Genomic DNA, 25,909 nt, shown 5'->3' on the forward strand with positions numbered 1-25,909 from the left:
CAAAACTGTCATGCTTGACATTCAGTGACAATTCATGTACACAGGTATCATGAACAACTTGATTGTAAAGTTATCTAAAAATAAAGATCATCACATATTTTAAAAAGTGGATGAAATTTATAATTATTTATTGTGGCCTCTTAATGGCTTTCACCAGTTGTAACTCTGCAATTGTTTCATGACAGTCTGACATGCATCGCTATCAATGATGAACATGGAAACAGGAAGAAACTAGTTTTTTGGCCTAATTATGTGATTGAGGAAGTCGTAGATACATTGGGAGCATGAAACTGTTCAACTCACATCTGCTCAATTCACACATCGGAACCAGTGACACATGTAAGGCAACCAAACAAGCAATTCATCCGTCTGCAACTTTTCAGGTGACAAATGTCAAAAGGACGTGTCAATGATTTTGTCACTTTTGATAAAAATTCTTCTAAATCATTACCAAATTTGAAAATGATCTTTAGGACATTCAGCTCATGTGTTTGAGAGAGTCAGTTTGGTTTTTTACAGTATTTCAGGTATATCACAGCCACTTGGTTTGATATTGGCTTTTAAACCTTGCATTACAAGATTTTTTTCCCAGGAACACAAACGTGATCTGAAAGCCTGTCTGTGGACTATCCAGGAGGTTTCAGTGCACCAGCCCGACCTTTTTGGCATCACTTTCACTTTGTACCCAATTACAGCCCGACTCTTCCGACTAGGTGCTGATGTTGTAGGCTTTAAGAAGTCTAATGATTGTGCATGTGCCACAAAGTAAAGCTGAGTGGCATGTAGGTCATGACGACTCAGGGTACATAGACTCACACACAGGTACATCACACCATACACCCCACGAGATGGGTGGGGGCGGTCGGGTAGCCTAGTGGTTAAAGCGTTCGCTCGTCTCGCCGAAGACCCGGGTTCGATTCCCGACATGGGTACAATGTATGAAGCACATTTCTGGTGTCCCCTGCTGTGATATTGCTGGAATATTGCTAAAAACGGCGTAAAACCATACCCACTCACTCACTCACGAGATGGGTGGACTACTTATATTGTTAAGATGACAATGTTTAAGATGGACAATACAGGTTTTTACGAAATGCACAAAGGGGCGTCCAGTACTCACAAAAGTTGAGATTGGACACAGAAAAAGAATATATTGCATCCCGGTGGATGCACAGTAATATTCATTGTACCTACACCACATCAAGAGCAGTTGTGGGTGTCATTTCACCCTTACATCATGACCACTGTCCACGTGATCATTGGTTCATTCCAGGCTCTATTAAAAGTAATTATCCAAACATACATTACACTAAACCATTTCATTACTTCATAGACCACCTCTGTGGTCTAATGGTAGAGCGTCTGCCCGGAGAGCGGAAGGTCCGGGGTTTGATCCCCGGCCGCGTCATACAAAAAGACGTTTAAAGATTGTACTTGTTACCCTGTCTGGCGCTTGGCATTAAGGGGCTAAAACAAGGACTGGTCGGCTCGGAGTCAGTATACTGTGTCAGAGTGGGGTATTCATGTTAAACTGCGGCATGGTATCTCAGTGAGCTAGCACTATAAATCAGCATCAGTCCGTACTAGTACAAGCAGCCACACATACACGTGCATGCACATCGCTATATAAGTGCAATAATTTTGGACGCAATGTTAAGCCCAATTTCACCTCACCTCATTACTTCATATTGCCTGCAAGGACCCTTAAAATGAAGTATCGTGGTCCCCTAGGACCCCTACTATTGTAAGTCAAGGTAAAAAAACCTTGACAAGAAGACACAAAATCAGGTTAGTTCATATGAAGCATGGTTAAATGGCAGGTCTAGACAGCAATTTTTTAAAGTCATTTTGTTATCAATTTATCGAAATGTCAAGATTTTTTAAAGTTTTTACCTCGATGCTAAACTTACCAACCAGTGACACCCGTACATAAAGGGTGTTGCATATTCAGAAAATTCACAATACGGCTGGAGGTTTTACTACATTGTGACGGAGGGAATGCCATGTCAGCTATCTGTAGGAGTCCATTAGCGGAGGCTGGCTGCCGGGCAGGTATGTCTGCTTGCTCAACCAACCTGGCAGAAACAGGCAGGTACAGCTATTTCGGGGCACAGTTGGGATGTCGCAATGTGTATTACAGTACATATGGTGTGTAAGAGGGAGGTACATCTGGCTCTCGGATAGACTTGCACAAGTCTCTCGGGAAATAAATATTAGTTGAAATCATAATTACCAGGTGATGGGAGGAATATGAACATGTTGTCCCTTTAAGAACCTGCATACTGTCCACTTACATAGACTTGCCTATTATAAGGATAGAATTATTACACATCCATGGCCTCAGTACAGACTTGGAGCAAGGCTAGCTCTTGGATTACAAGGCTCTGTGTGTGACCTCCACTTCCATTCCTAGGGACATAATGATAGATGTGATAACAGTGTGGCAATATTTAGCTTCTGATGCATCAGTTGGGGGGGGGGAGGGAGGGGCACGGATGGCCCAGTCGTCTAAGGCATCACTATTTGCTGGGAAGAGTTGTGTCCCTTGGGCATGCCAGAAACCTATGATTGTGGGTTTGAATCCCGGTTCACCAGATTATGTTTCTAGGTTTGTCAGCACCATACCCGTGTTCGTGGGTTTCATCGAAGTGGTAAACATCTGAGACCTGCATCACTTTGGGCTTTCCTCCCACATAAAGCAAGTGGGAATTAAACCCAACTCACTCACTCACTCACTCAATGCGGGGTTTGAAATTGTTTTTTATTTTCGCTAGTCCAATCTTTGAAATTCATGCTTGTCTGATAACCTGCGTCTACAAAATTATGCTGAAAACAAGTGAACATTTAATAATGGTTGTACTCATTGACTAGTAATCTCTGGGATTTGACATTTACCACCTTGGTGAAATTAGAACTATACTCAGGGTAAATCTCTGGGAACCACAATCACAGTATTCTGGCATGCATAAGGGATGCAACTCAGTGCGAACTGCGAATTGCTGCACCTCAGATGACTGGGCAGACTGCAACCCTACAATATCATCAAGCTTACAAGATTGGCCCAGTTGTCTAAGGTGAAGCCATTTACTGTACAGAGTTGCATCCCTTGGGAACACAAGGAACCTATGGCTGTGGGTTCGAATCTTGGTTTGCTGGTCAGTTAAATGTTCCATCCGTGAAAACAGCAACCCAACTCACTTGTGGCCAGTGGTATCCACATATGGGGTAGTGTACAGTGAGGCAACATGTGGGTAGTGTACAATGAGGCAACATATGGGGTAGTGTACAGTGAGGCAACATGTGGGGTAGTGTACAGTGAGGCAACATGTGGGGTAGTGTACAGTGAGGCAACATGTGGGTAGTGTACAGTGAGGCAACATGTGGGGTAGTGTACAGTGAGGCAACATGTGGGTAGTGTACAGTGAGGCAACATGTGGGGTAGTGTACAGTGAGGCAACATGTGGGGTAGTGTACAGTGAGGCAACATGTGGGGTAGTGTACAATGAGGCAACATATGGGGTAGTGTACAGTGAGGCAACATGTGGGGTAGTGTACAGTGAGGCAACATGTGGGGTAGTGTACAGTGAGGCAACATGTGGGTAGTGTACAGTGAGGCAACATGTGGGTAGTGTACAGTGAGGCAACATATGGGGTAGTGTACAGTGAGGCAACATGTGGGGTAGTGTACAGTGAGGCAACATGTGGGTAGTGTACAGTGAGGCAACATGTGGGTAGTGTACAGTAAGGCAACATATGGGGTAGTGTACAGTGAGGCAACATGTGGGGTAGTGTACAGTGAGGCAACATGTGGGGTAGTGTACAGTGAGGCAACATGTGGGGTAGTGTACAGTGAGGCAACATGTGGGTAGTGTACAGTGAAGCAACATGTGGGTAGTGTACAGTGAAGCAACATGTGGGGTAGTGTACAGTGAGGCAACATGTGTACAGTGAGGTAAGGAGATGAAGCTGAAGAACTGCTTCCTGATGTGAACCAGATGGTAGAACCCATTGAAGACAGAAACTACTTGTCTTCTGGAGAACTCAAACCAACTTTTGAGTCGTTGGAACCCCTCAGTTGCAGGCCCACAGCTGATTCTTGGCATCCTTTAATGGTGAGGATCTAACCAAGCCTGACAGCACTAGTGGTATAATTAGCCCTGTGGACGAGGGGCATCCCTGTTGGCTACCCCAAACTCTCTTATCTGTTAGCTGTGGACTAACCTATAGTCACAGATAAAAGGTATGTGTGAAGTTTAATGAAGTGATTCTATGAAGGATCCCCAGAAGTTCACATCAGTAGTGCAGTGAAATAGAGTTAATTTGGCAATGATTTTTTTATCAATGGGCCAGAAAATTTGTTCTGTCAATTGGCAGTTAACAAAGAATTGTTCTTAAAAATGTGAGATCTTTGGGAAAAGTTAGCTAAAGACAACTACAAGTACCATATTTACCATGACAAGATTGTTTTTTTTGTCCTAAAATAATTATATTCCACAGTTATGGTGCAGGACTAGAAGTTGGTCAGGGGCACTTAATTCTGCAAATAGGGTAGTCATGACAGCAGAGTTGTCTTGCCACTGGACTTACAGCTGTGTGAGCAGCAGGATGGATATTGTATAACAACTGTTATGTACCACCTGTTCAATATGACAGATATCAGATCACAGGTGTTGAAGGAAGACCTCAGCAGGGGCGGGCGGGGGGAGTGACGGTGTGTTCCCCACAGTTTAGTTGGTGTGAGTTATGGGCATTGCTATTTTAAAACGCTGCTATTTTAAACATATTAATCATGAGCTGTGTGAACATGTGTCCAGTTCCTCAGTTGTAGAAACCAAATGTTTCTTTCTCGTACAGACTTCAGGGTATATCAGTCATTTATAAATCTTCAGTGCAGTAAGTACACACTGTGCACTAATGTCTATCTCTGTTTTGTTTTGTAATATTCTGGCTATATGACAGCGGTCTGTAAATAATCGAGTATGGACCAGACTATCCAGTGATTGACATCATGAGCATCGATCCACTCATTTTGGATCGATGACATGCATCAACCAAGTCAGCGAGCCTGACCATCTGATCCCGTTAGTCGCCTCTTAAGACAAGCATAGTCGCCTTTTACGACAAGCATGGGCTACTGAAGATCCGGGGTAAAATAGGTCTTCAGCAACCCTTGCATGCCATAAAAGGCAACTGTGCTTGTCATAAGAGGCAACTTATGGGATCGTGTGGTCAGGCTCGCTGACTTGGTTGATGCATGTCATCATATCCCAATTGCGTAGATCGATGCTCATGATATTGATCACTGGATTGTCTGGTCCAGACTCGATTATTTACAGACCGCCGTCATATAGCTGGAATATTGCTGAGTGCGGCGTTAAACAACATCCTTTACAGAGCAGTGGCACTGTTTTTATTGTTGGCTTTTAAATGTGTTATCATTATTTGGCGAAGTGTAAAATAATTGAGCTGTGCTTTGGTGAAAGCCTTGGTTGAAATAGATTGAAATATGAGCTGGCCCCTGCTCTAAAACAAGCATTTGGTTATACCCACACAACTGGAAACTCTTCCTCATTCTTGGTGGTGTCTAATGTCATCTTGACCCAGCAAGGGCATTCATTCAAAGGAGGGATGAGATATTTGAATTTAATACATAAAAAGTACGTCTTCATTTTTTTTAATCCCCCAAATTGATGTTTCCAAAACATTAAGCCTTATACAAGAATTATGATTTTGTCATAATTACACGAGTAGGTCAATACATTAGGCTAACATTTAGTCTCTGAAATCTTATCTTACACAATATCCTTCTTGACTTCTTGAAAAATAAAAAAAGATTTCCCTATGCTGATTTCAGAATAGAGCTAGCTTGAGCTGGCTAGACTTGCTTTTGTATGCGTTTCTAGATTTATTATTTTTCATAAAATAAATATATTCCATGGTCATGGTGCAGGACTTGTCAATACATGTGCAGTAGATGATTAAATTTTAATTTCAAATTGTTTGATAGGCATTACTTAGAAGTTGACGGATGACAAGGTAGACACAATTTTATGGATAACAACTTCTTTAATACAGTAAAAAGCGACGTTTCAGTATAGATCCTTATACTGTTGTCAAGCAAGACTGAATGAGGGACAATTTCAACTTAATATATTTTGAATAATCCTTTCAAGGATAATTACCATGTGTTTCTGAGATGTCAAGTGACATTTGGAATTCTCCATTATTTAGCCATGTTTCCTGACGGCTAGTTTGCTCGACAAAGTTCATAAAATATTCAATTGAAGTACATTAGGTATGAATTTTTGTTTCATTTTTTGCTACAGATTGAAGTGATAATAGGTGAAAGTAATATTGGAAATCATATATTGGAATTAATTGTTTCGAATTAATTATGCTATAACTTTACAATATATACGATTGGAAAACCTCTCTTAGGGGCCAACACTTTGTTTTGTTAATGGGGGTAGCCTTGATTTGGGTTAGAGAGGAAACTTTTTTATTGACAACACATTTGTCTTGTGGGGTAAAACCTGGGAAAATAGTAAGCCCCTGTTAAGTATGTATATTAATAAATAGTGAAATTAAATTTGACAATGATTTTTGTGTATTGGAGTGAGTTAAAGTGGTGTTGCCTGGGTGACTTTCCCTCATAAAATTGCAATAATATAAAAATTTTTTTTATTTAACTAGACATAGTTGGGTCCAGAATAGTCGGTCTCACAGTCCCAGAACCATACTATTTTCCATTCCACCCAGCCCTTACTGTAGCCCTAAACAAAGCGAGTCTAGATTTACCACAGGTGAATCTCCCATCTCACTTGGGCTCCTTTTCACTTTAAATGTAGTGGCTTGTTTCTATCAAGTGATATATTTTCAGAGACTAAACGTTAGTCTAGGGTCAAAGTGCACTGCAGCCAACAAGTCACGTATCAGCGCCCTTCAATTGCTAATTGAAACATGAATAATGTCATTCATCAGTGTATGCAATAATTGACCTTTCATTGTAATGAGACCTTCCATGGTGTGTATTGCCTCCAATATGGCTCTGATAATCCTCAACAAATGAACACCACAGGCCCGACATAATTAACTTTGGTACTTAATTATTTATTCCTTATTTACATTGACAACAACCCTGATTACATTGGCGGCCGTTAATATTTGTATTGGTATAATTGCTATTGCTTGATATGCTGTAAGAGGCAGCTGGGAGTGTTCTCTGCTGTATGTGGATCAACAGAAGGATGCAGTGGCATAAGGGGTCCTTTTGGAGTACTTTTAAAGTACTTTTGACCCACGGGACCTGCATAATTTAAGGACTGGGCAAAACTTTCAGAAATTGTTATGAAAGATATCGAACACAGGGTTTTACAAGACGCAGAATTGAGTATCCAGTACTCATAAATGTATATAATGGATGCAGAAAAAAATATATATTGCATCCGAAGGGACATACAATTCTTTTCATAAATGCACCAACTTTTTGACAAGAAATATACAGTTCCTGTAATTAAAGTAGTTAGCAAACCTTACAGTCCTGTACACTACACCATTACCAGAGCTCCAGATACGTTTTTGGTGTTGTGGATATTTTACCCATTCATTTTAAAATCATTGGGTATCAGTAATTCTATCTGGGTATTCAAATTTCTGTTACCCACTAGTTTTTACACATGTGGGTATTTAAGTTAAATATTTAAAAACGCTATTCATCTACTCAAAAATACCACGATACTTCCACAAGAAAGTGTGATGGCAAATGATCATGATGTAACTGTCATTGTGGAGTTTGGCAAGGTTGACAGAATGCCTGTTTATAATTTCAAAATAAGTTGCTGATTCGCTAATCGAATATGCAGGGTTACTTCACAATATTTTGATGATACTCACAAGTTTTATTTTTGTAGCGTATCTGTAATGTTTGTTGCGTATTTGATACGCTTGGATTTTATTTTTCTGCATATTTCTGCATTTCTGATGCGTATTTTACGCAGATATGCAGCTTATCTGGAGCTCCGCAGCTTATCTGGAGCTCCGCATTACGTTGCTTTACAGGACCCTCATATAGAACCGTTGAAATTAGTAATTGGGGGTCCTCTGGACCCCTAGTTTTGTAGGTCAAAGTAAGACCCTGCAAATATGCAGTCTTTAGCCACTAGTCTGACGTCTAGTCTAGTAAAAGTCTGTTTGGTCTAGTAAGCTCAGCTAATAATAGTCCATATGATAGACAAGACTGCTGGAGAAGATTCTAAGAACCATGTCGGGCAAGTAGTCTCAAAAGTTTTGGGCATTGATTGGATATGTTGTAATGACTGTGAACTAGTCTTTGTTAATGTCAACACTTGCATGTTTGGAACTTATGTCGAAACAAAATAACAAATGATATATTTGGAGTAAAGACAATGGCATTGTATTCATATTCAAATCTAAATAAGGTAAGGATACAAGTGTCAAAATGTCTGTTTTTAGCAGTCTTGTATGAAAATAAGGGTGAAATGAACAACAGTATGCCATGTTCGTCAAATGTCCATAAGTGTCAATTTTAACAGCTGTTGTTAGTAGTTGTCATGAATATATTTTCATAGATGTACATGAAAACATTACAAGCTAGGGCTGGAACGAGTCCAAATTTACTTCCCAGGTACCCACCCCCACCCTCCCCCCTTTTACCCGACCCTACCCGGGTACCTGCTGTAGGTCATAAGTTGGGCACAAAGTGTTCAATTGTGAACTGTTTTACCAGAGCCCTGGCAAAAAGTGTTCAGATATAGTATAAAACGATCAGATTTTGTACACACTGAAGTAGACAGAAACTTTGTTTTTACTCAAACACATAAAAGTCAGAAGGGTACCCGGGTCCTACTCAGGACCCACCCGACCCGAGTTCCCGATTTAACCATCCCAGCCCTATTACAAGCATATAGTACAACATTATTGTTGAGTTAAAAAAATTGCTCATACTTAGATCTTCATATGAAATTTAAAGAATAGGCCTTTTTCATTCAATTTAGCCATATTTATGTATTTGACAATGTCAGAAGCCCAAAACTTGGAAGTGTAAGAGAGAAATGAGGCTAGATGTCAGCAATTTTAACATGTCTGATCATTTTCATACCATTATTACAAAGTTTTTTTTCAGCTTTAAACTTTGACATTTCCTTTTCGTGGAAAAGGACACTTACCCCTTTTCTGGCTGTGCCACATACTGATTGTAAGACACTAGGGAATAGACCCGTGAAGATCCGGGCGAGATTAGGCTTTGTCATTGTGTCGAATAGTGGAAGCCAAATAGTATCATGTTAAATAAACAAGTATGGACCCCATCAGGCACTGACACCATGAACATTGAGTAACAATCCATGCCACTGATAAAGAGACTAACAACCTATCCACTAAGTCATCTGACCCGTGAAGATCCGCGGTAGAATAGGTCTTCAGCAACCCATGCTTGCCGTAAAAGGCGACTATGCTTGTTGTAAGAGGCGACTAATGGGATCGGGTGGTCAGGCTTGCTGACTTGGTTGATGCATGTCATTGTATCCCAATTGCTTGAATCGATGCTCATGATGTCAATCACTGGATTGTCTGGTCCAGACTTGATTATTTACAGACCGCTGTCACGTAGCTGGAATATTGCTGAGTGCGGCGTTAAACAACAAACAAACAAACAGTAAGGAACAAGAAACAGAAATAATAGTCAAGCCAGATAATAAGACATACAATAGGGTTACAATTTTGTTTCACATGTCTGCAAAACTGATATGCTACAGATTTGCCATCTACCTAATGATAAGGGGCCTACAAAGAAATGTCACTAGTCCTTCCTGGATTTTACAAACTAAGTCTAACAAACATTTGTTCATTTTGAACCCTGTTCAGGATTAGAAATTGGCACTAGTCCTGTAGTCCTTACCAAAATGCCCAATAAATAAGGTATCATAAGGACCAGTTGAAATTTTCTGTTTTTAAGGTTTTCCTATATGTTATTGTAAGGACTAGACTGAAACTGTTAGTTTCCATGGCTGCTGTTCATCTTTTTGGGTTAAAATACAAAGCATGTTTATTGAACACAGTGAATATTCTTGAACAGTTGAAAGATGTCTAAATTACATTTCAGTTGAACAGTATGACAGCTTTCAATGTTTCTATTTCCAGCTTGATGCTGGGGTCGACCCTTGCCACCCACCATCTTCATCTATAAACTAATTACAGGTCACTTCAAAGGAGCAATAACATTTCCCATTTCCCCCACTGGGCAGATTGCCTCTCTGTTGTCGGCTAAGCCGGGTTTATTTGTCAGGAGAAAATAGGTGTCCCTTTTAATCTCACTCCCTCACTATTAAATGTCCTTTGATAAAGTTGAACTTTACTTACTTAATATTAATTCAATGACATTTTATAACATTTTGAAGCAAGGCGGTGGAGTTTTACTTTGTTCTGTTATTTTCAACTTTTTTAGAAGTGAGTCAGTCAGTCAGTCAGTCAGTCAGTCACTTTTAGCAATTTTCCAGCAATATCATGGAGGGGAACGATTTCACTCATTGTACCCATGTGGGAATCGACCATGGGTCTTCGTCGTGAAAGCGAACGCTTTAACCACTAGGCTTCCCAAGCGTTCCATTTTCGAAGGAGACCTTTTGGTAATAAAAAATACAATGAAACAACATGTTATATGGCGTTTTCAAACTGTAGCCAGATGCAGGTTTATGCCAGGTGGTCTTTTGTTGGCCACAGTATTCAGGATATTTGCGTGTTAATGCTTTAAATTGCAAGACAAATAAGAATATGGGAGCAGACACATTTGTTACCAAATGTCTTCCCAACAATATACATGTATCTCAATTGAACCTATCCCTGCAGTTAGCAATATCCAGCTCTATGACAGCATTCTGTAAATAATCAAGTCTGGACCACTGAAAATCCTGTGACTGACATGATGACCATCAATCTAAACAAATGGTATATGTCATGCATCAACCATGTCAGCGAGCCTGACCACCTGATCCTGTTAGTCAACATTTACAAGTGTGGGTGGCTGAAGAGCAGTTGTGACCCGGATGACCATATATGGGTTCTGGGTTAGAATCGTTCCTCTGCATTCTCTGCTAATCGTATGAGGAGTAACAATGGATGAGTGGTAAGGTGACTTTGTCGATTGGGTGTCATCTTAGCCGCTAGCCGGGACCAGTTTTATTAGTGGTAAAGATATCCTAAAGGCTAGTAGTATTTCAAACATTTTGTGGGGTATTCAGGGGTAGAAACTAACATATTTAGTCCACTAGTCCTTATAATACCATATAGCAAAATCTTTAAAAAGGGCAAATTTCTACTAGTCATTATGATACCACACTACTGGCCAGTTTGGCAAGGACTACAGGACTAGTGCCAATTTCTAACGCTGGTATTGCTATATGCCATCACTAATCAGGCAAGTTAATTTCCATCCCTGTTTGGACCCACTGCCTTGTCTGGTCCAAACACAGTTATCTATAGGCTTATCTATAGACAAGCATCATCAAGCCAGGAATACCCTAATCTGCCCAAGAAAGCTAAGGATAGATTTTATTGTGGTCTGTCTCCAGTCCCTGAACCATATTATTTTCCCTTCTTCACAACCCCTACTGTAATGCCATAGCTCTAAATAAATCAAGTCTAGGTTTACCACGTGTGAATCTCCCATCTATCAAGGGTTCCTTTTCAATTTTAATAGAGTTGTTTGTTGCTATCAAAATAACGTATTTTAAGAGACTAAGCTAGTCCTGATCCATCACTTGAATTAAAATATAGAGAGATTTTCTTTTACTTAAAGCGTAGGCAAGTCTAAATCTAACTACACCAAGTCTAGTTTCCTTGATTCCACACAGCAGAAGAGGATAAATTCTTTTGAAAAAGAAAAAATATAATTATTTTAAAGTAATGTTTTCATTAACTAAGTGTTAGTCTAAGGCTAAGCGTGAGCCAAACTTTATTGATGCAGTAGACAAGACCAGTGATTCAGTCTGACCCTTCTCACAGATTCATTTTTGAAGGTGACTCCTTTTCGTGAGGCAGTTTGGAGGGATGACAGTCATTGATTCAAGACTTTTGACTAATTCAGATTATTTTTCCTGGCACTGCGTGATCCTATACTTATTAAAAGCAGTGTAGATCGGCGGCAGCGGTGGTAGATGCAGCATCAGCAGAGACAGACTGCTTTTTAAGAATTGGATCATCTCCAAGTTTGCCACTATAAGTACCGTATTCGACGTAATAAGCGCCCCGCTCTAATTAGCGCGGACGGCGATATTTGCTAATATGTTGGCTAGTAAACAATATCAATTAGAACCCCTTCCGATTGATCAATGTACACAAGACTTATTTATTTGTGTATAATACGTACTCGTGTGTTATATGCACCCTTAATTATGGGCAATTAAATTCTGGAAAATTATATCTGTCGTATATAAACATTTCAGGCTGTCAGCATAAACCACGAAATTTACGATCTTTCACCAAAATAATATTCTAAGAAGAGCCCCCTATTTCTAATTTTGAGAGAGCCCTGGGCGCTTATTACGGCGAATACGTATCTGCTGAAGATATTTTGAAGGCACCTTAGACCTTCCTCTGCTATCAACAGGAGTTGAATATCACCCATCCCCGACATCCACGCTATTTTCAGGCATGGAAGGCAGGTTTTGCCAGCAGACATCAACATGGGGAGTATTTAGGCGTGAGCATTGGAATGGCTGTCTGTGACTTAAATCAGGTCTCAGACATCTGGGGCAAGTCTGACCATATTATGGGATATGTCTGTCGTCTTTGCTGAATTGAATGATGCATGAGTGAGTTGGGTTTAACGCCGCTTTGAACGGTATTTCCAGTTATACCACAGCAATTCTCCTATTCAGGCATGTATGGTCTCAATCGAGAGATCACTTGTAATGATTCTCTCATGGAAGATGCAGTATTAGAGTGAAAACATCTTTTGAATTTTCTGTTAATGATGTGATCATCTGAAGTTTGTTGTTTGTTTGTTTGTTGTTTTACGCCGCACTCAGCAATATTCCATCTATGTGACGGTTGTCTTTAAGTAATCAAGTCTGGACCAGACAATCCAGTGATTGATACGAGCATCTATCCACGCAATTGAGATACAATGACATGCATCAACCAAGTCAGCAAGTCTGACCACCTGATCCCGTTAGTCGCCTCTTGCGCCAAGCATAGTCACCTTTTATGGCAAGCATGGGTTGCTGAAGACCTATTCCACCCCGGATCTTCATGGGTCCATCATATAAAGGGTTGTCTGTACAATATATGGTTGTCTAGATATGAGCTTAATCTGAGAAGGACTTGTCAAGATGGAACACAACACATATGTTTCCACTTTTGCAAAATTTATTCAAAATATAAAAAATTGTCTTGGCTGATGGATTATTTTCTTTCTGTGCCTCAAATGTTATGCTTTAAATTCATTTGAAGTTGATTTTTAGACAATTTTTAAACTCTTTCATCTTGTTTTTCTCTAATATTTTTTCTAAAATTGAATCATCAGTATTTTTGTATTTATTTATATAAATGATGTACACTGACTCCTTGATGTAAGGTACATGTTTGGATGGAATGGGGAACTTCATCATTGTAATTATTGAGTCATGTATTTCGGCATGTGATGGGGAGGGTAGAGTTTCCAGTTCGCAACAAAAAGTGAAGTTTGCTGGTTAGAAATTCCAGTTGTTAAGAATATTCAGGACCAGCTTTTTGAATTTTGTTATGACGACAAACAGTTGTTGGGGAAACAGCATATGTTGCGCTATTTAAGTTACAGCCCAGCTGGTGCGAAGAAATATTGGGTAGTCTCATAAGGCATTGACCGCAAAGATCGTACTCACTGTACTGGGTAGTTTTTGCGTTTGCTGCAGCAGTTGTGCATCTCACTGGCTGATTGGGTGTCATCTGGGGACCGTCTCAAAACCTCAAATTTGATTTAATTCAAATTAGTTTCACATTGTTTTGTCTCAAAGTGGCATTTTTGGTAATAATTAGTTAAATGTCATTTGATGTTGCTTTTTAGAAAATGAGAAATATTTGTTTATGAAATTATTTTTTATTTTCAGTGTTTTTTAAGTTTTCATATACAGAACCGATTCTACCATTTTATGGTTTTAATGTTTGTGTGTCATGTTGAGGTGATTAGGTGAAGGCTTAAAGGTATTGTAGACTATCTTAACTGGGAATATTCACTTCAAGTCTCTGTAGTTAATAAAAAAATTGAGGTCCATGATTGTGGGCCAAACAGGTCACAATCCTCAGTCATGTTTCTAAGTTTCATGTAAATAGTATTTGACATGAAAGCAAGCTATGTAAAGAATCACTTCACTCCCACTCACCCTAATGATGGCTGAATGTTGAATAAAGCAGACAAAAAATGCTCTGTGTTTGGCAAAAATAGAATATACCCAGAGGCTTTTGAGAAGTGTAGGCAGTAAAATAGGTGCAGTGTGGTTCAATAGAGCTCAAACTCCCTGCAACACTACAATCATATAATCCCTCCACCCTTTTTCCAGTGAGAGGAAAACAGCAAGGTGTGTGTATTACGTCATATTTGTAAACAAACTGTCATCGCCTAATTCACCTGCTATGTAATATGCTGGTTAGATTTATCATCCACATTAAGGGCAGATGTGTGCAAAGAGGGGACCTTACAATGTATATTCAACAAGCATCTAAAGAGTGGTGAGGCTGTTTGTACGCGGACCAAAGTAAGTTGGAAGTACATGTCTATAGCTGTAGGTAGATGTTTGTGAAAGTCCGGTGTATTGAGTGAAACATATCCATAACAGACTGTTCACAACCGACATAACATAATGATTGGATTTTGTGAAGCGTCGTGAGAATTTCTGTGAGGTATGATTCACTCCAGATAACCGGTGTCACCATGATGGTTTCACCTTTCTTGGCCTGTTTCAATTTAAAGATTTAAATTCCTTATTGAAAACCTTTTACATTTGTTACAATTGCATCTGAGAGTTAGTCAATGGAGATTTGGGATTTTACACTAACCTTGTTTGACACAGTGTCACGGATGAAGATATAAACATCAAAGACTTAATTTAATTAAGTACCACTTAAATGTATTGCAAGATAATGTCTTGTTTGTAAGGGCTGGTCCCATGGGGTTTCTGGGTAGAATTGGTCCCCAGTATACTATGGTTGTCATAAGAGGTGACTAAGTTTGTTTGTTTGTTTATTGTTTAACATCGCACACAGCAATATTCCGGCTATATGCCGGCGGTCTGTAAATAATCGAGTCTAGATCAGACAGTCCAGTGATAAATATGAGCATCGATCCACGCAATTGGGATCAATGACATACATCAACCAAGTCAGCGCGCCTGACCACCCGATCCCGTTAGTAGCCTCTTACGACGAGCATGGTCGCCTTTTACAGCAAGCATGGGTTGCTGAAAACCGATTCTACCCTGGATCTTCATGGGTCAGGTGACTAAGTGGATCGGTTGTTAGTCTCTTTATCAGTGGCATGGATTGTTACTCAATGTTCATGGTGTCAGTGCCTGGTGGGGTCCATACTTGTTTATTTGATATGATAAGCATTTCCTTCCACTATTCGTCACAATGACAAAGCCTAATCCCGATTCAGGCATCTGACATTTCTGTCCCATTAGGGTTCAGGCCTGGACCTGGTTGGGGCCCCCACACCCACCCCACCCCCACCCCACCCCCACCTCCACCCCCACTCCAGCCCACCCACTCACCAACCGATCAACCCCCCACACACACACACACCCCAGTTTGTCTCGCTTTTTTGATTGTCATCCTTCAGTCAAATGCCTGTTGATCAAACAACGGATAGCCTGATGAGTAGTTTCTGATCAGGAAGTTCAGCAGTTTATACATGTTTTCTGTATGGATAACTGTTTGGCTCTCCTAACAAGTTATATTTTTGGACCATTGAAAATTTCAATGCTTCAATAGTTTGATCAGTGGTTACAGCCCTATACTATCAGCAAGGACAGAAATTCACGCTGGCCCATTAGCCCAGGTCAGTTTCAATTATGGTTAAGTTTCCTAAGGGCTAGTAGAATTTTCAACATTCTAGGGGTGTTCCTATATGTTATCACTAGTCAGGCTAGAAGACTTCTTATGATAATTTCTATCCCTGTATTTGTGTTTTCACCACACCTTCCCTGGAGTGGAGTCTTCAGCTATATAGGTCACATTGTAAATAACTGAATTGATCAGCAGGCGATCATTAACCCGTCCTTGTCTTTGTATATTCATGTCCTAACAGCAGCAAAATGTGTACTCTCTGTTTTACTGAAAGATTCTGCTTGGACTTCATATTTGGTGGTTAGTTCCAAGGGAGGTAACTCATCAGACCTTTGCGTCCCTTAGCCTGAGCTGTTGGGCCTGTTCCATTACTTTCACTATGTTTGCATCATAATAAGATGTGGTTTCATTCTCAACATGGCTGAGTACAATACTTGCATTCCAAACTGTTTTTTCATTATTATTGAAATCAACCCCTGTCCATTAATTCACTCACTAGATCAACCCCTGTCAATTACCTTATGAGACGTAATATGTGCCCACAGCGATATTTGCTAATATATTCGCTAGTGAACAATCCCAATAAGCACCCTTCCGATTGATCAATGTACACAAGACTTATATATTTGTGTATAATACGCACTCGTTTGTTATATGTACCCTTAATTACGGGCAATTAAATTCTGGAAATATATATCTGTCATGTATAATACACACAGACTTTTCTTTTGTATCATTTCAGGCTGTCAGTATAAACCAAAATTTTTTTGATATTTCAACTCTTTCACCAAAATTATATTTTGGGCGTTTATTCCGTCGAATATGGTATCTCACTCACAAGATCAACCCCTGTCAATTGACTCACTCATGAGACAGACCCCTGTCACTGAACTCACTAGACCAACACTCGTCTTTTAACTCACTCACAAAACCAACACTCGTCTTTTAACTCACTCACAAGATCAACCCCTGTCAGTTAACTCTCTCAAAAGATCAATCCCTGTCAATGGGAGTGTGGGTTCGAATCCCAGATGGGACTCAACCCAAATGAGTATTAGAATCTGTACTTTACAAAGAAAGTTTTATCCGAAATATAACATTTGTTACATTTGACCACTTTCTAAATGGCAGTGTGAATTTAAAACCCTGTCAATTTACTTACTCACAAGATCAACCCCTGTCAACTCACACACAATGCCTCCAAGGTCTTGTGGTAGTGTGTCCGCCCGGAGAGCGGAATGTCCGGCGTTTGATCCCGGGCTGCCTCATACCAAAAGACTTTCAAGATGGTACTTGTTGTTACCCTGCCTGACACTTGGTATTAAGGGGCTAAGACAAGGACTGGTCGGCTCAGAGTCAGTATACTGAGTCTGAGTGGGGTATTGATTTTAAACTGTGGCATGGTATCTCAGTGAGCTAGCACTATAAAATAAATCAGCAGACACACACACACACACACACACACACACACACACACACACACACACACACACACACACACAACCTCTGTCAACTCACACACAATGCCTCCAAGGTCTTGTGTGCCCAGAGAGTGGAATGTCCGGCGTTTGATCCCCGGCTGCCTCTTACGGAAAGACTTTCAAGATGGTACTTGTTGTTACCCTGCCTGGTGCTCGGCATTAAGGGGCTAAGACAAGGACTGGTCGGCTCAGAGTCAGTATACTGAGTCTGAGTGGGGTATTGAAGTTAAACTGTGGCATGGTATCTCAGTGAGCTAACAGACACGCGCGCACACGCACACACGCACAAGCACACACGCACGCACGCACGCACGCACGCACGCACATACACACACACACACACACTGTGAACCCTGTAGACACAATTCTCCTCGCTGCACTGTAATTTCCAAGTATTTCAGTTTCTAACACAGTCGAGGAAAAAGAAAGTTTCCTTTCCCAGTATCAGTGTGCATCCTAGCCAGAATATACAATGTATTTCCTGATTGAACTTGACCTACTTAACCTGAAGTGGCCGTGATGGTGGTCATGTGCACATTGTAGTTTCTAGACATGAAGACTCTCGGCCACGAAGCCATCGAGAAGATCCTTCAATATGTCAGAAGGTAGTGTTGGCCACTTTTTCATATCCCACTACATATCTACTACTCTGTGTAAGCAGTTTGTGACTTCGTTGCTGCTAGCTGGAAGTCTGAGTATGGTAATACATGTTTCAGCCTTGTAACCAATGTTTGATTTTGTTTGTTTGTTTGTTGTTTAACGCCGTACTCAGCAATATTCCAGCTATATGACGGTGGTCTGTAAATAATCAAATCTAGACCAGACAATCCAGTGACATTAATTATGAACATAGATCTAAGCAAATGGGATACGATGACATGCATCAACCAAGTCAGCAAGCCTGACCTCCCGATCCCGTTAGTCGCCTCTTACTGCAACAGCGTTAGAAATTGGCACTAGTCCTGTAATCCTTGCCAAACTGCCCAATAGTTAAGGTATCATAAGGACTAGTAGAAATTTGCCATTTTTAAGGGTTTTGCTATACCGTTATCATTATGAGAACTGGGGGACAAAAATGTTATTATCCCCCGCCGCGCGAAAGCGCGAAGCGGGGGATATAGTATTCACGACCGTCCGTACGTCCGTCCGTACGTCCCACCTGCTTGTTGCCGCGATATCTCAAGAACTAAACACTGGATTGTCTTCATATTTGGAACTATGGTGTATATACAGACTCCGCAGACACCAGTCGGTTTTGGTGACCTTGACCCCATTTTCAAGGTCACAGCAGGCATATCTGCTTTTGGAGTTGGAAAACGGTGTTGCCGCAATATCTCAAGAACTAATCTCTGGAATGTCTTCATATTTGGAACTATGGTGTATATACAGACTCCGCAGACACCAGTCGGTTTTGGTGACCTTGACCTCATTTTCAAGGTCACAGCAGGCATATCTGCTTTTGGAGTTGGAAAACGGTGTTGCCGCAATATCTCAAGAACTAATCTCTGGATTGTCTTCATATTTGTAACTATGGTGTATATACAGACTCCGCAGACACCAGTCAGTTTTGGTGACCTTGACCCCATTTTCAAGGTCACAGCAGGCAAATCTGCTTTTGGAGTTGGAAAACAGTGTTGCCGCGATATCTCAAGAACTAATCTCTGGATTGTCTTCATATTTGGTACTATGGTGTATATACAGACTCTGCAGACACCAGTCGGTTTTCGTGACCTTAAATTAATTTTCAAGGTAACATTAACTTAATTTTCAAGGTAACAGACTCCGCAGACACCAGTTGGTTTTGGTGACCTTGACCCCATTTTCAAGGTCACAGCAGGCATATCTGCTTTTGGAGTTGGAAAACGGTGTTGCCGCAATATTGGTGACCTTGACCCCATTTTCAAGGTCACAGCAGGCATATCTGCTTTTGGAGTTGGAAAACGGTGTTGCCGCAATATCTCAAGAACTAATCTCTGGATTGTCTTCATATTTGGAACTATGGTGTATATACAGACTCCGCAGACACCAGTCAGTTTTGGTGACCTTGACCCCATTTTCAAGGTCACAGCAGGCATATCTGCTTTTGGAGTTGGAAAACGGTGTTGCCGCAATATCTCAAGAACTAATCTCTGGAATGTCTTCATATTTGGAACTATGGTGTATATACAGACTCCGCAGACACCAGTCGGTTTTGGTCACCTTGATCCCATTTTCAAGGTCACAGCAGGCAAATCTGCTTTTGGAGTTAGAAAACAGTGTTGCCGCGATATCTCAAGAACTAATCGCTGGATTGTCTTCATATTTGGAACTATAGTGTATATACAGACACCGCATACACCTGTCAGATTTGGTGACCTTGACCCCATTTTCAAGGTCAAGGCAGGCAAATCTGTTTTTGGAGTTGGAAAACGGTGTTGCCACAATATCTCAAGAACTAATCGCTGGATTGTCTTCATATTTGGTACTATGGTGTACAGGCGGGGGATATTTCGTCACTCTGTGACAAATACTTGTTTTCTACCATTGCTGCAAGCATAGGTTGCTGAAGACCAGTTCTAACCAGGGATCTTCACAGTGGCAGTGTTGTTGGTTCAGTGATCACTTTGGGACCAATATTTGCACGCAGCAGACTCCCGAAATAATTGCTTGGAATCCCCAGGACTCGTAAATAGAAACACCCAGTTTAATCTGTGATATATTCATTTCAGAACTCTCAAATGAATCATTAATCATGTAATTGTATATTTATCTTAATCAAATCATTAGATTATATAACACTTGGAGTAACTCTGGGTTGACAGCTGTTCATGTTTAAGTGAGTTTAGGCGAATGAAAAGACAGAGCCCAGTTTACTGAGGTGACATGTATGGCATAATATCAGTGTCACTTCCTGGTGGAAGTAAGCTGAATACACCTCATAGCAAGGGGCGGTCGGGTAGCCTAGTGGTTTAAGCGTTCGCTTGTCACGACGAAGACCCGGGTTCGATTCCCAACATGGGTACAATGTGTGAAGCCCATTTCTGGTATCCCCAACTGTGATATTGCTGGAATATTGCTAAAAGCGGCATAAAACCATACTCACTCACTCACCTCATAGCAATGGTAGTTTCTAGTAGAATTAAGGTTAAGCGATTCACTGCCATGGCAATGTATAGTTGGCAGTGAGACGTCTATATTAGTCGTTATTATGTACTGTAAGGACTTTTGACAGCAATGATTTATCTACGATTCCTGACTTAAGTGGCCTCGCCAGCAAATAGGGAAAAAATATTATATTGTTCAAAAGTGGATTTTTTAGTGTTTTTATTTTGTTATTATTATCATTGTTATTATTACTGTTCTTTCTGCAGATTTGGGGCTGAATATGGGCCCGTGGCAGGTCCAGATCATCTCTGGCTATATTCATTGGCCGAGTAGTTGCCTCATAAGGTCTATAGTTGTATAGACGAAGGCTTAGGTTTGATTCCCCACATGGGGACATTGCTGAAATATTGCTAAAACTCACTCTCACTCACTCACTCACTCACTCACTCACTCACTCACTCACTCACTCACTCACTCACTCACTCACTCACTCACTCACTCACTCACTCACTCACTCAATGTTTACACTTCTTTTCTTTTTCTAGAAAATCTGTGGTTTGTTTTTGTCATACTTATTTCTTATTCTTTTGTTACAGAGAAATCTTCAGGCTCCAAAATGTTGAAGAAGGCAAAATCATTCCGAGATGACATCAAAACGAAGATTAAGCGGAGGCCGTCGACAGGGGCACAACAGATGATTCCTGAAAATAAGTCCCCGAAGAACAAGCAGTCGAAGGCCGTCAGCAGAACCAATAGCATGAATGAGGGGTCCAAAACAGACAGATCAGAAGACACAGACGTGAGTAGATCTACTAGACAAGTTACGCCAAAATAAGACACTTGTGTTCCAGGAGGCATGGGTGGCCCAGTCGTCTAAGGCGCCGCGATTCGCTGTGCAGAGTTACGTCCCCTGGACAAGCCAGAAACCTATGGTTGTGGGTTCAAATCCCGGTTCACCCCGATTATGTTTCTAGGTTTGTCAGCACCATGCCCGTGCTCGTGGGTTTCACCGAAGTGGTAAACGTCTGAGACCCTGCATCATTTCGGGCTTTCCTCCCACATTAAGCTGACACGCCGTGATATAACTGGAATACTGTTAAAAGCGGCGTTAAACCCAACTCACGCACTCACTCACTCAATCACTTGTGTTCCAGGTCACCCCACCAACCCATTGTTTCACTTGTGACCAAATGTTTTATCACTGAGAAACATCCATCTTTTACGGTTGGAAACAAATTGGATGTTTTCACATATCATTGCTGCTATTATGACCTACATTGCAACTAACATCAGTTCTAAAGAAGCCATCTGTGGTAAAACAAAATAATAAAAAATATCCTTATTACCAATATCTGTCGAGTCGGTCAAGTAATGTTTGACTTTAAACACACAATGCCATTTAGAAAGTGGTGCCAGAGTGAGGCACCTAATCGCAAGCACACAAAGTCAGCGATCTAACCCACTCAGCCACCGAGACTTCAACCAAAATGAAAGTCCAACAACTGGTTGTCTAGATCACATACTTTGTGTACCCCTCTGACAAGTAAATTGGCACGGCTCCCGTGGCCGAAAGCTATGAACACACACTGCCATTTAGAAAGTGGTCACATAAGATGATTGAACATTTTAGAAATATAAGTCCAAATTTACTATCCGGGTACCCACCACGCTATTACCTGACCTTATCAGGATACCCGCTATATGTCTCAAGACTTGGGTGTAAAAAGTCTGATTGGGAATAGTTTGACCGTAGCCCTGGTAAAATGTATTTAGATACATGTATCTAACGATCTGGTCATGCATACACTGAAGTTGACTAAAGTTTTATCTTTATTCAAACCTATAAAGGTCAGAAGGAATGGGTGCATAGTCAGACAGAAATGCGAACAATTGTGACTTGTAGTGTAACCATAGTTTTAGATATGTTTTGTCAAATAAACAATATATCACGTGACTAACCATGGGTCCGGGTAGTCCTGTGGGTACCCGCGTCCTACTCAGTACCCACCTGACCCGAGTACACGAGTTACCCGTCCCAGCCCTAATATGTAGTCCCATTTTTTGTCTTTCTAAAAATGTCAATTTTATGAAAAGTCTATCCCACCGGACATTTTCTACATTTTAGTTGAACACTCGTTCTGTAGATCAGTCTTGTGGAGTACAAGCCATTATTGGTGCTGCTCTTGGCATCTGCATTGTACAGTCAGAATAATTATTTAGTTTTTAGAATCGTATGACAGAAATGAACATTTTGGGATAATTCACTATTGATATGGAATCCATTGCTATGCATTGTCTTGGAATCAAGGGACATAACTCCTATGACCTAGGACAGGGCTTCCTTCACTATACACAACAGACAACAAACACAAAAATATGATACAAATATAGGATATAATGTAAACAAACAGTCCATTACTGTTAATTGGCAAGAATTTAATCAATAATTGCTTTATCAAAATGAATGGCAACACTTTATATCTGTTAAGACAAGTAATATTAATTCTAGGATGTGATCAAACAAGACGTCATGTCTGAAATAAGGGCCACAAACTTTCGAGGAAATTTAAAGTTTCTGTTTTCGCAGGTTTACAATTATGTAGCCAGTTATCTGTGTGTGGAACTCTAATGAGCTGTATTGGACAAATGTTAATGTGGCAATTAGCCGGCTATTTGTTAATTGCATGTTCGGAGTTGTTGTGGTATTTGGGCTTTTTATTCGTAGCAGATTGTCGAGTATGAATGCTGACACATGTGACAAGTATTCGTGTCAGTAGGATAGGTATTGCAAGCATCTGTCAAACATGACAGTCACATTAGTTGGCACATGTGACAATTATCCAGTCAAATTACTCCCTGAAGAAACATGTGACATTTACCAGATTCGTCGGTAATGTTATTTGTCCATGGTTGTGAATGTTGTCTCTTGAAATAATTGAGTCAAATGGTTATGAAGTAGGAAGACTAGAAGTTTGATTTCTAGAAGTTTGATGTATTCTTAATCTGATTGCCTTCGTGGTCTAGTGGTAGAACGTCCGTCTGGAGAACAAGAGGTGCAGGGTCAATCCCTGGCCGTGTCTTAAAAGATGTTAAAAGATGGTACTTGTTGTTACCCTGCCTGGCGCTCGGCATTAAGGGGAGAAAATAAGGACTGGTCGACTCGGAGTCAGTATACTTTGTCTTAGTGGGGTATTCATGTTAAACTGCGGCTTGGTATCTGAGTGAGCTAGCACTATAATCTCAGCTTTAGTCCAGAATAATACAAGCCAAGGGCGTAGTTAACTTTTTTTTGACAGTGGGGGCAAATATTTGTACAAGTATCACTTGTCCCCAACTTGTATTTATATGATTCAAATAAAACTGTTTTCTATAAAAAATACACTTTTGACCAAACAAGACATTAAGGTGAGAACTATTTTATCTAATGTATATTCAGGGGAAAAAATGTATTAAATTTTTAAAAAAATTTTTTAATTTGCATCACAAGTTAAATATATCATTGTATATTTATAACATAAAAAATTAAAATATTCATGGTAGATTTGTCTGTAGGACAAGGAGATTGTTAGTGATTGCAGACTGAAATGGATATGATGGCTTATTGTGCCTGTGCTCTTTTTTCTCCACAGGGATCTGTGTCACTTTGGACTTTCTTCAGAAATTGAACTTTGGTATGACTAAAATAGTTTTATGGATGGCTTTAAACCAGATTCACTAACAAGGTAGACACAATTTATGAGTAACAAGTTCTGTCGTGTGATTAATTACATTAAAGAGGTTGTTATCCATAAATTGTGCCTACTTCGTCATCCATCAACTTCTAAGAAATGCCTATCAAACAATCCCTCATTGAAAATATTGTCCTTTGGAATACCTGTTTTATCACTTCCTGTATAGCAATATTAATTGTATGATCAGTTATTATATCCTTATTCTTTGACTGAAAAACAACTACGGGTTAAGATGATGTGTTATAATGAAAATGGTGAAATATCCTTACCTCTTCCCTTCCATCAGTGTGTAAGAAAACTCATGTCTGAATGATGCAGGCTCCGCTGCCCTCTCTGCGTCTGCCAGGAGCTACCGAGGAGCTTCAGTGCACAGGGCTATTTCTCAGTAATCTCAACCAACTTTCCTACACAGGAAGGCTGTGTTTTCTGTTACACTGATTTTTATTTTCCTCCAACTGTTGATATGAAAGTATTAAACACTGTGTGGCAGAAACACGTCTGTATATAGAAGAGAGATTGGGAGCCGATTGTGATGTGTTTATCATGTTTATGGAATAATTGAAGTTTGTGAAAAAGTAAACGGTGACTGCCGAGTGGTGCATGCTGGGAGTGATGGCAGGGTAGTGAGTTTACTCCGATATCTTTTAGTGAAATGACAAGTCAAAAGATCCACAAGAAGTAAGATAAAAACAATTTCAATCTATTTTTATTAGCCAGCTCTGCCACTATTCCGAAGCCTGAGTCTAGTAAAATTCTGTTCAGTCCAGTAAGGTCAGCTAATAGATCTACTGAACATGATGTTAAGAGCCTTGTTTGGGCTAGTGGACTTAAAAGTGTTTGGCACAAACTGAAGTCTTTTCTTTAAGGGGGCAATGGGGTAGCCTAGTGGTTAAAGTGTTCGCTCATCATGTCGTAGGCCCTAGTTCAATTCCCCACAACATGTGATGCCCATTTCTTGTGTCCCGATGGGGTAGCCTAGTGGTTAAAGTGTTCCCTCATCACGTCGTAGGCCCTAGTTCAATTCCCCACAACGTGTGATGCCCATTTCTTGTGTCCCTCACTTTGATATTGCTGGCATGTTGCTTAAAGTGGTATAAAATTCAGCTCACTCACTTTTCCTTATGATTGGAAAATAAGAAGATATGACCATAGTTGTAGCTAAAGGTTATTCTGTGTTGATATGTACTATAGAGAACAGCGTCTTCTTTCCTGACAAGATCAGTGTTTGAATTAAGGGAAGTCTTTGAGGTCTCCTCTTGTGGTATTTGAATCTGGAGTCCCCATTAGTCTTAACTTTTGACAAGATTATGACAACCACTCCTTGACTCATTTCGAACTCTGCAATAGTCAATATTGTGAAGTTACTTGTGGTATTTCAAGGAACCTGTTTGTCGTACAAGGAGACATCAGAACATCAGAGTCAGGTTGATTGTGTGTCATTGTACTCAAGCGGCATAGGATGCTGCTCAGAATATCAACTTCGGTGTGCCTCTGTATCCTCCAAAATCAGTTATTTTCCAGCCATGGTGATATAGCTCGTATACTGCTGACTTGTGC

The 25,909-nt window shown here is 40.4% G+C and overlaps 1 protein-coding gene across 6 annotated transcripts in view; it reads left to right on the forward strand.

Annotated features, from left to right (window-relative positions):
• LOC139459707 (rap guanine nucleotide exchange factor 1-like) overlaps positions 1–25,909 on the forward strand; it is a 129,088-nt gene that overhangs the window by 41,842 nt on the left and 61,337 nt on the right. For all 6 annotated transcript variants that reach the window (XM_071241349.1, XM_071241346.1, XM_071241347.1 and 3 more), the window contains exon 2: positions 21,218–21,420. In XM_071241349.1, coding sequence (XP_071097450.1) covers positions 21,218–21,420 — 203 coding nt within the window. The remainder of the gene's footprint in view (positions 1–21,217; positions 21,421–25,909) is intronic.

Source organism: Haliotis cracherodii, unplaced genomic scaffold (assembly GCF_022045235.1).
Source record: "Haliotis cracherodii isolate W230 unplaced genomic scaffold, xgHalCrac1.p SCAF_13, whole genome shotgun sequence".
Taxonomy (NCBI): domain Eukaryota; kingdom Metazoa; phylum Mollusca; class Gastropoda; order Lepetellida; family Haliotidae; genus Haliotis; species Haliotis cracherodii.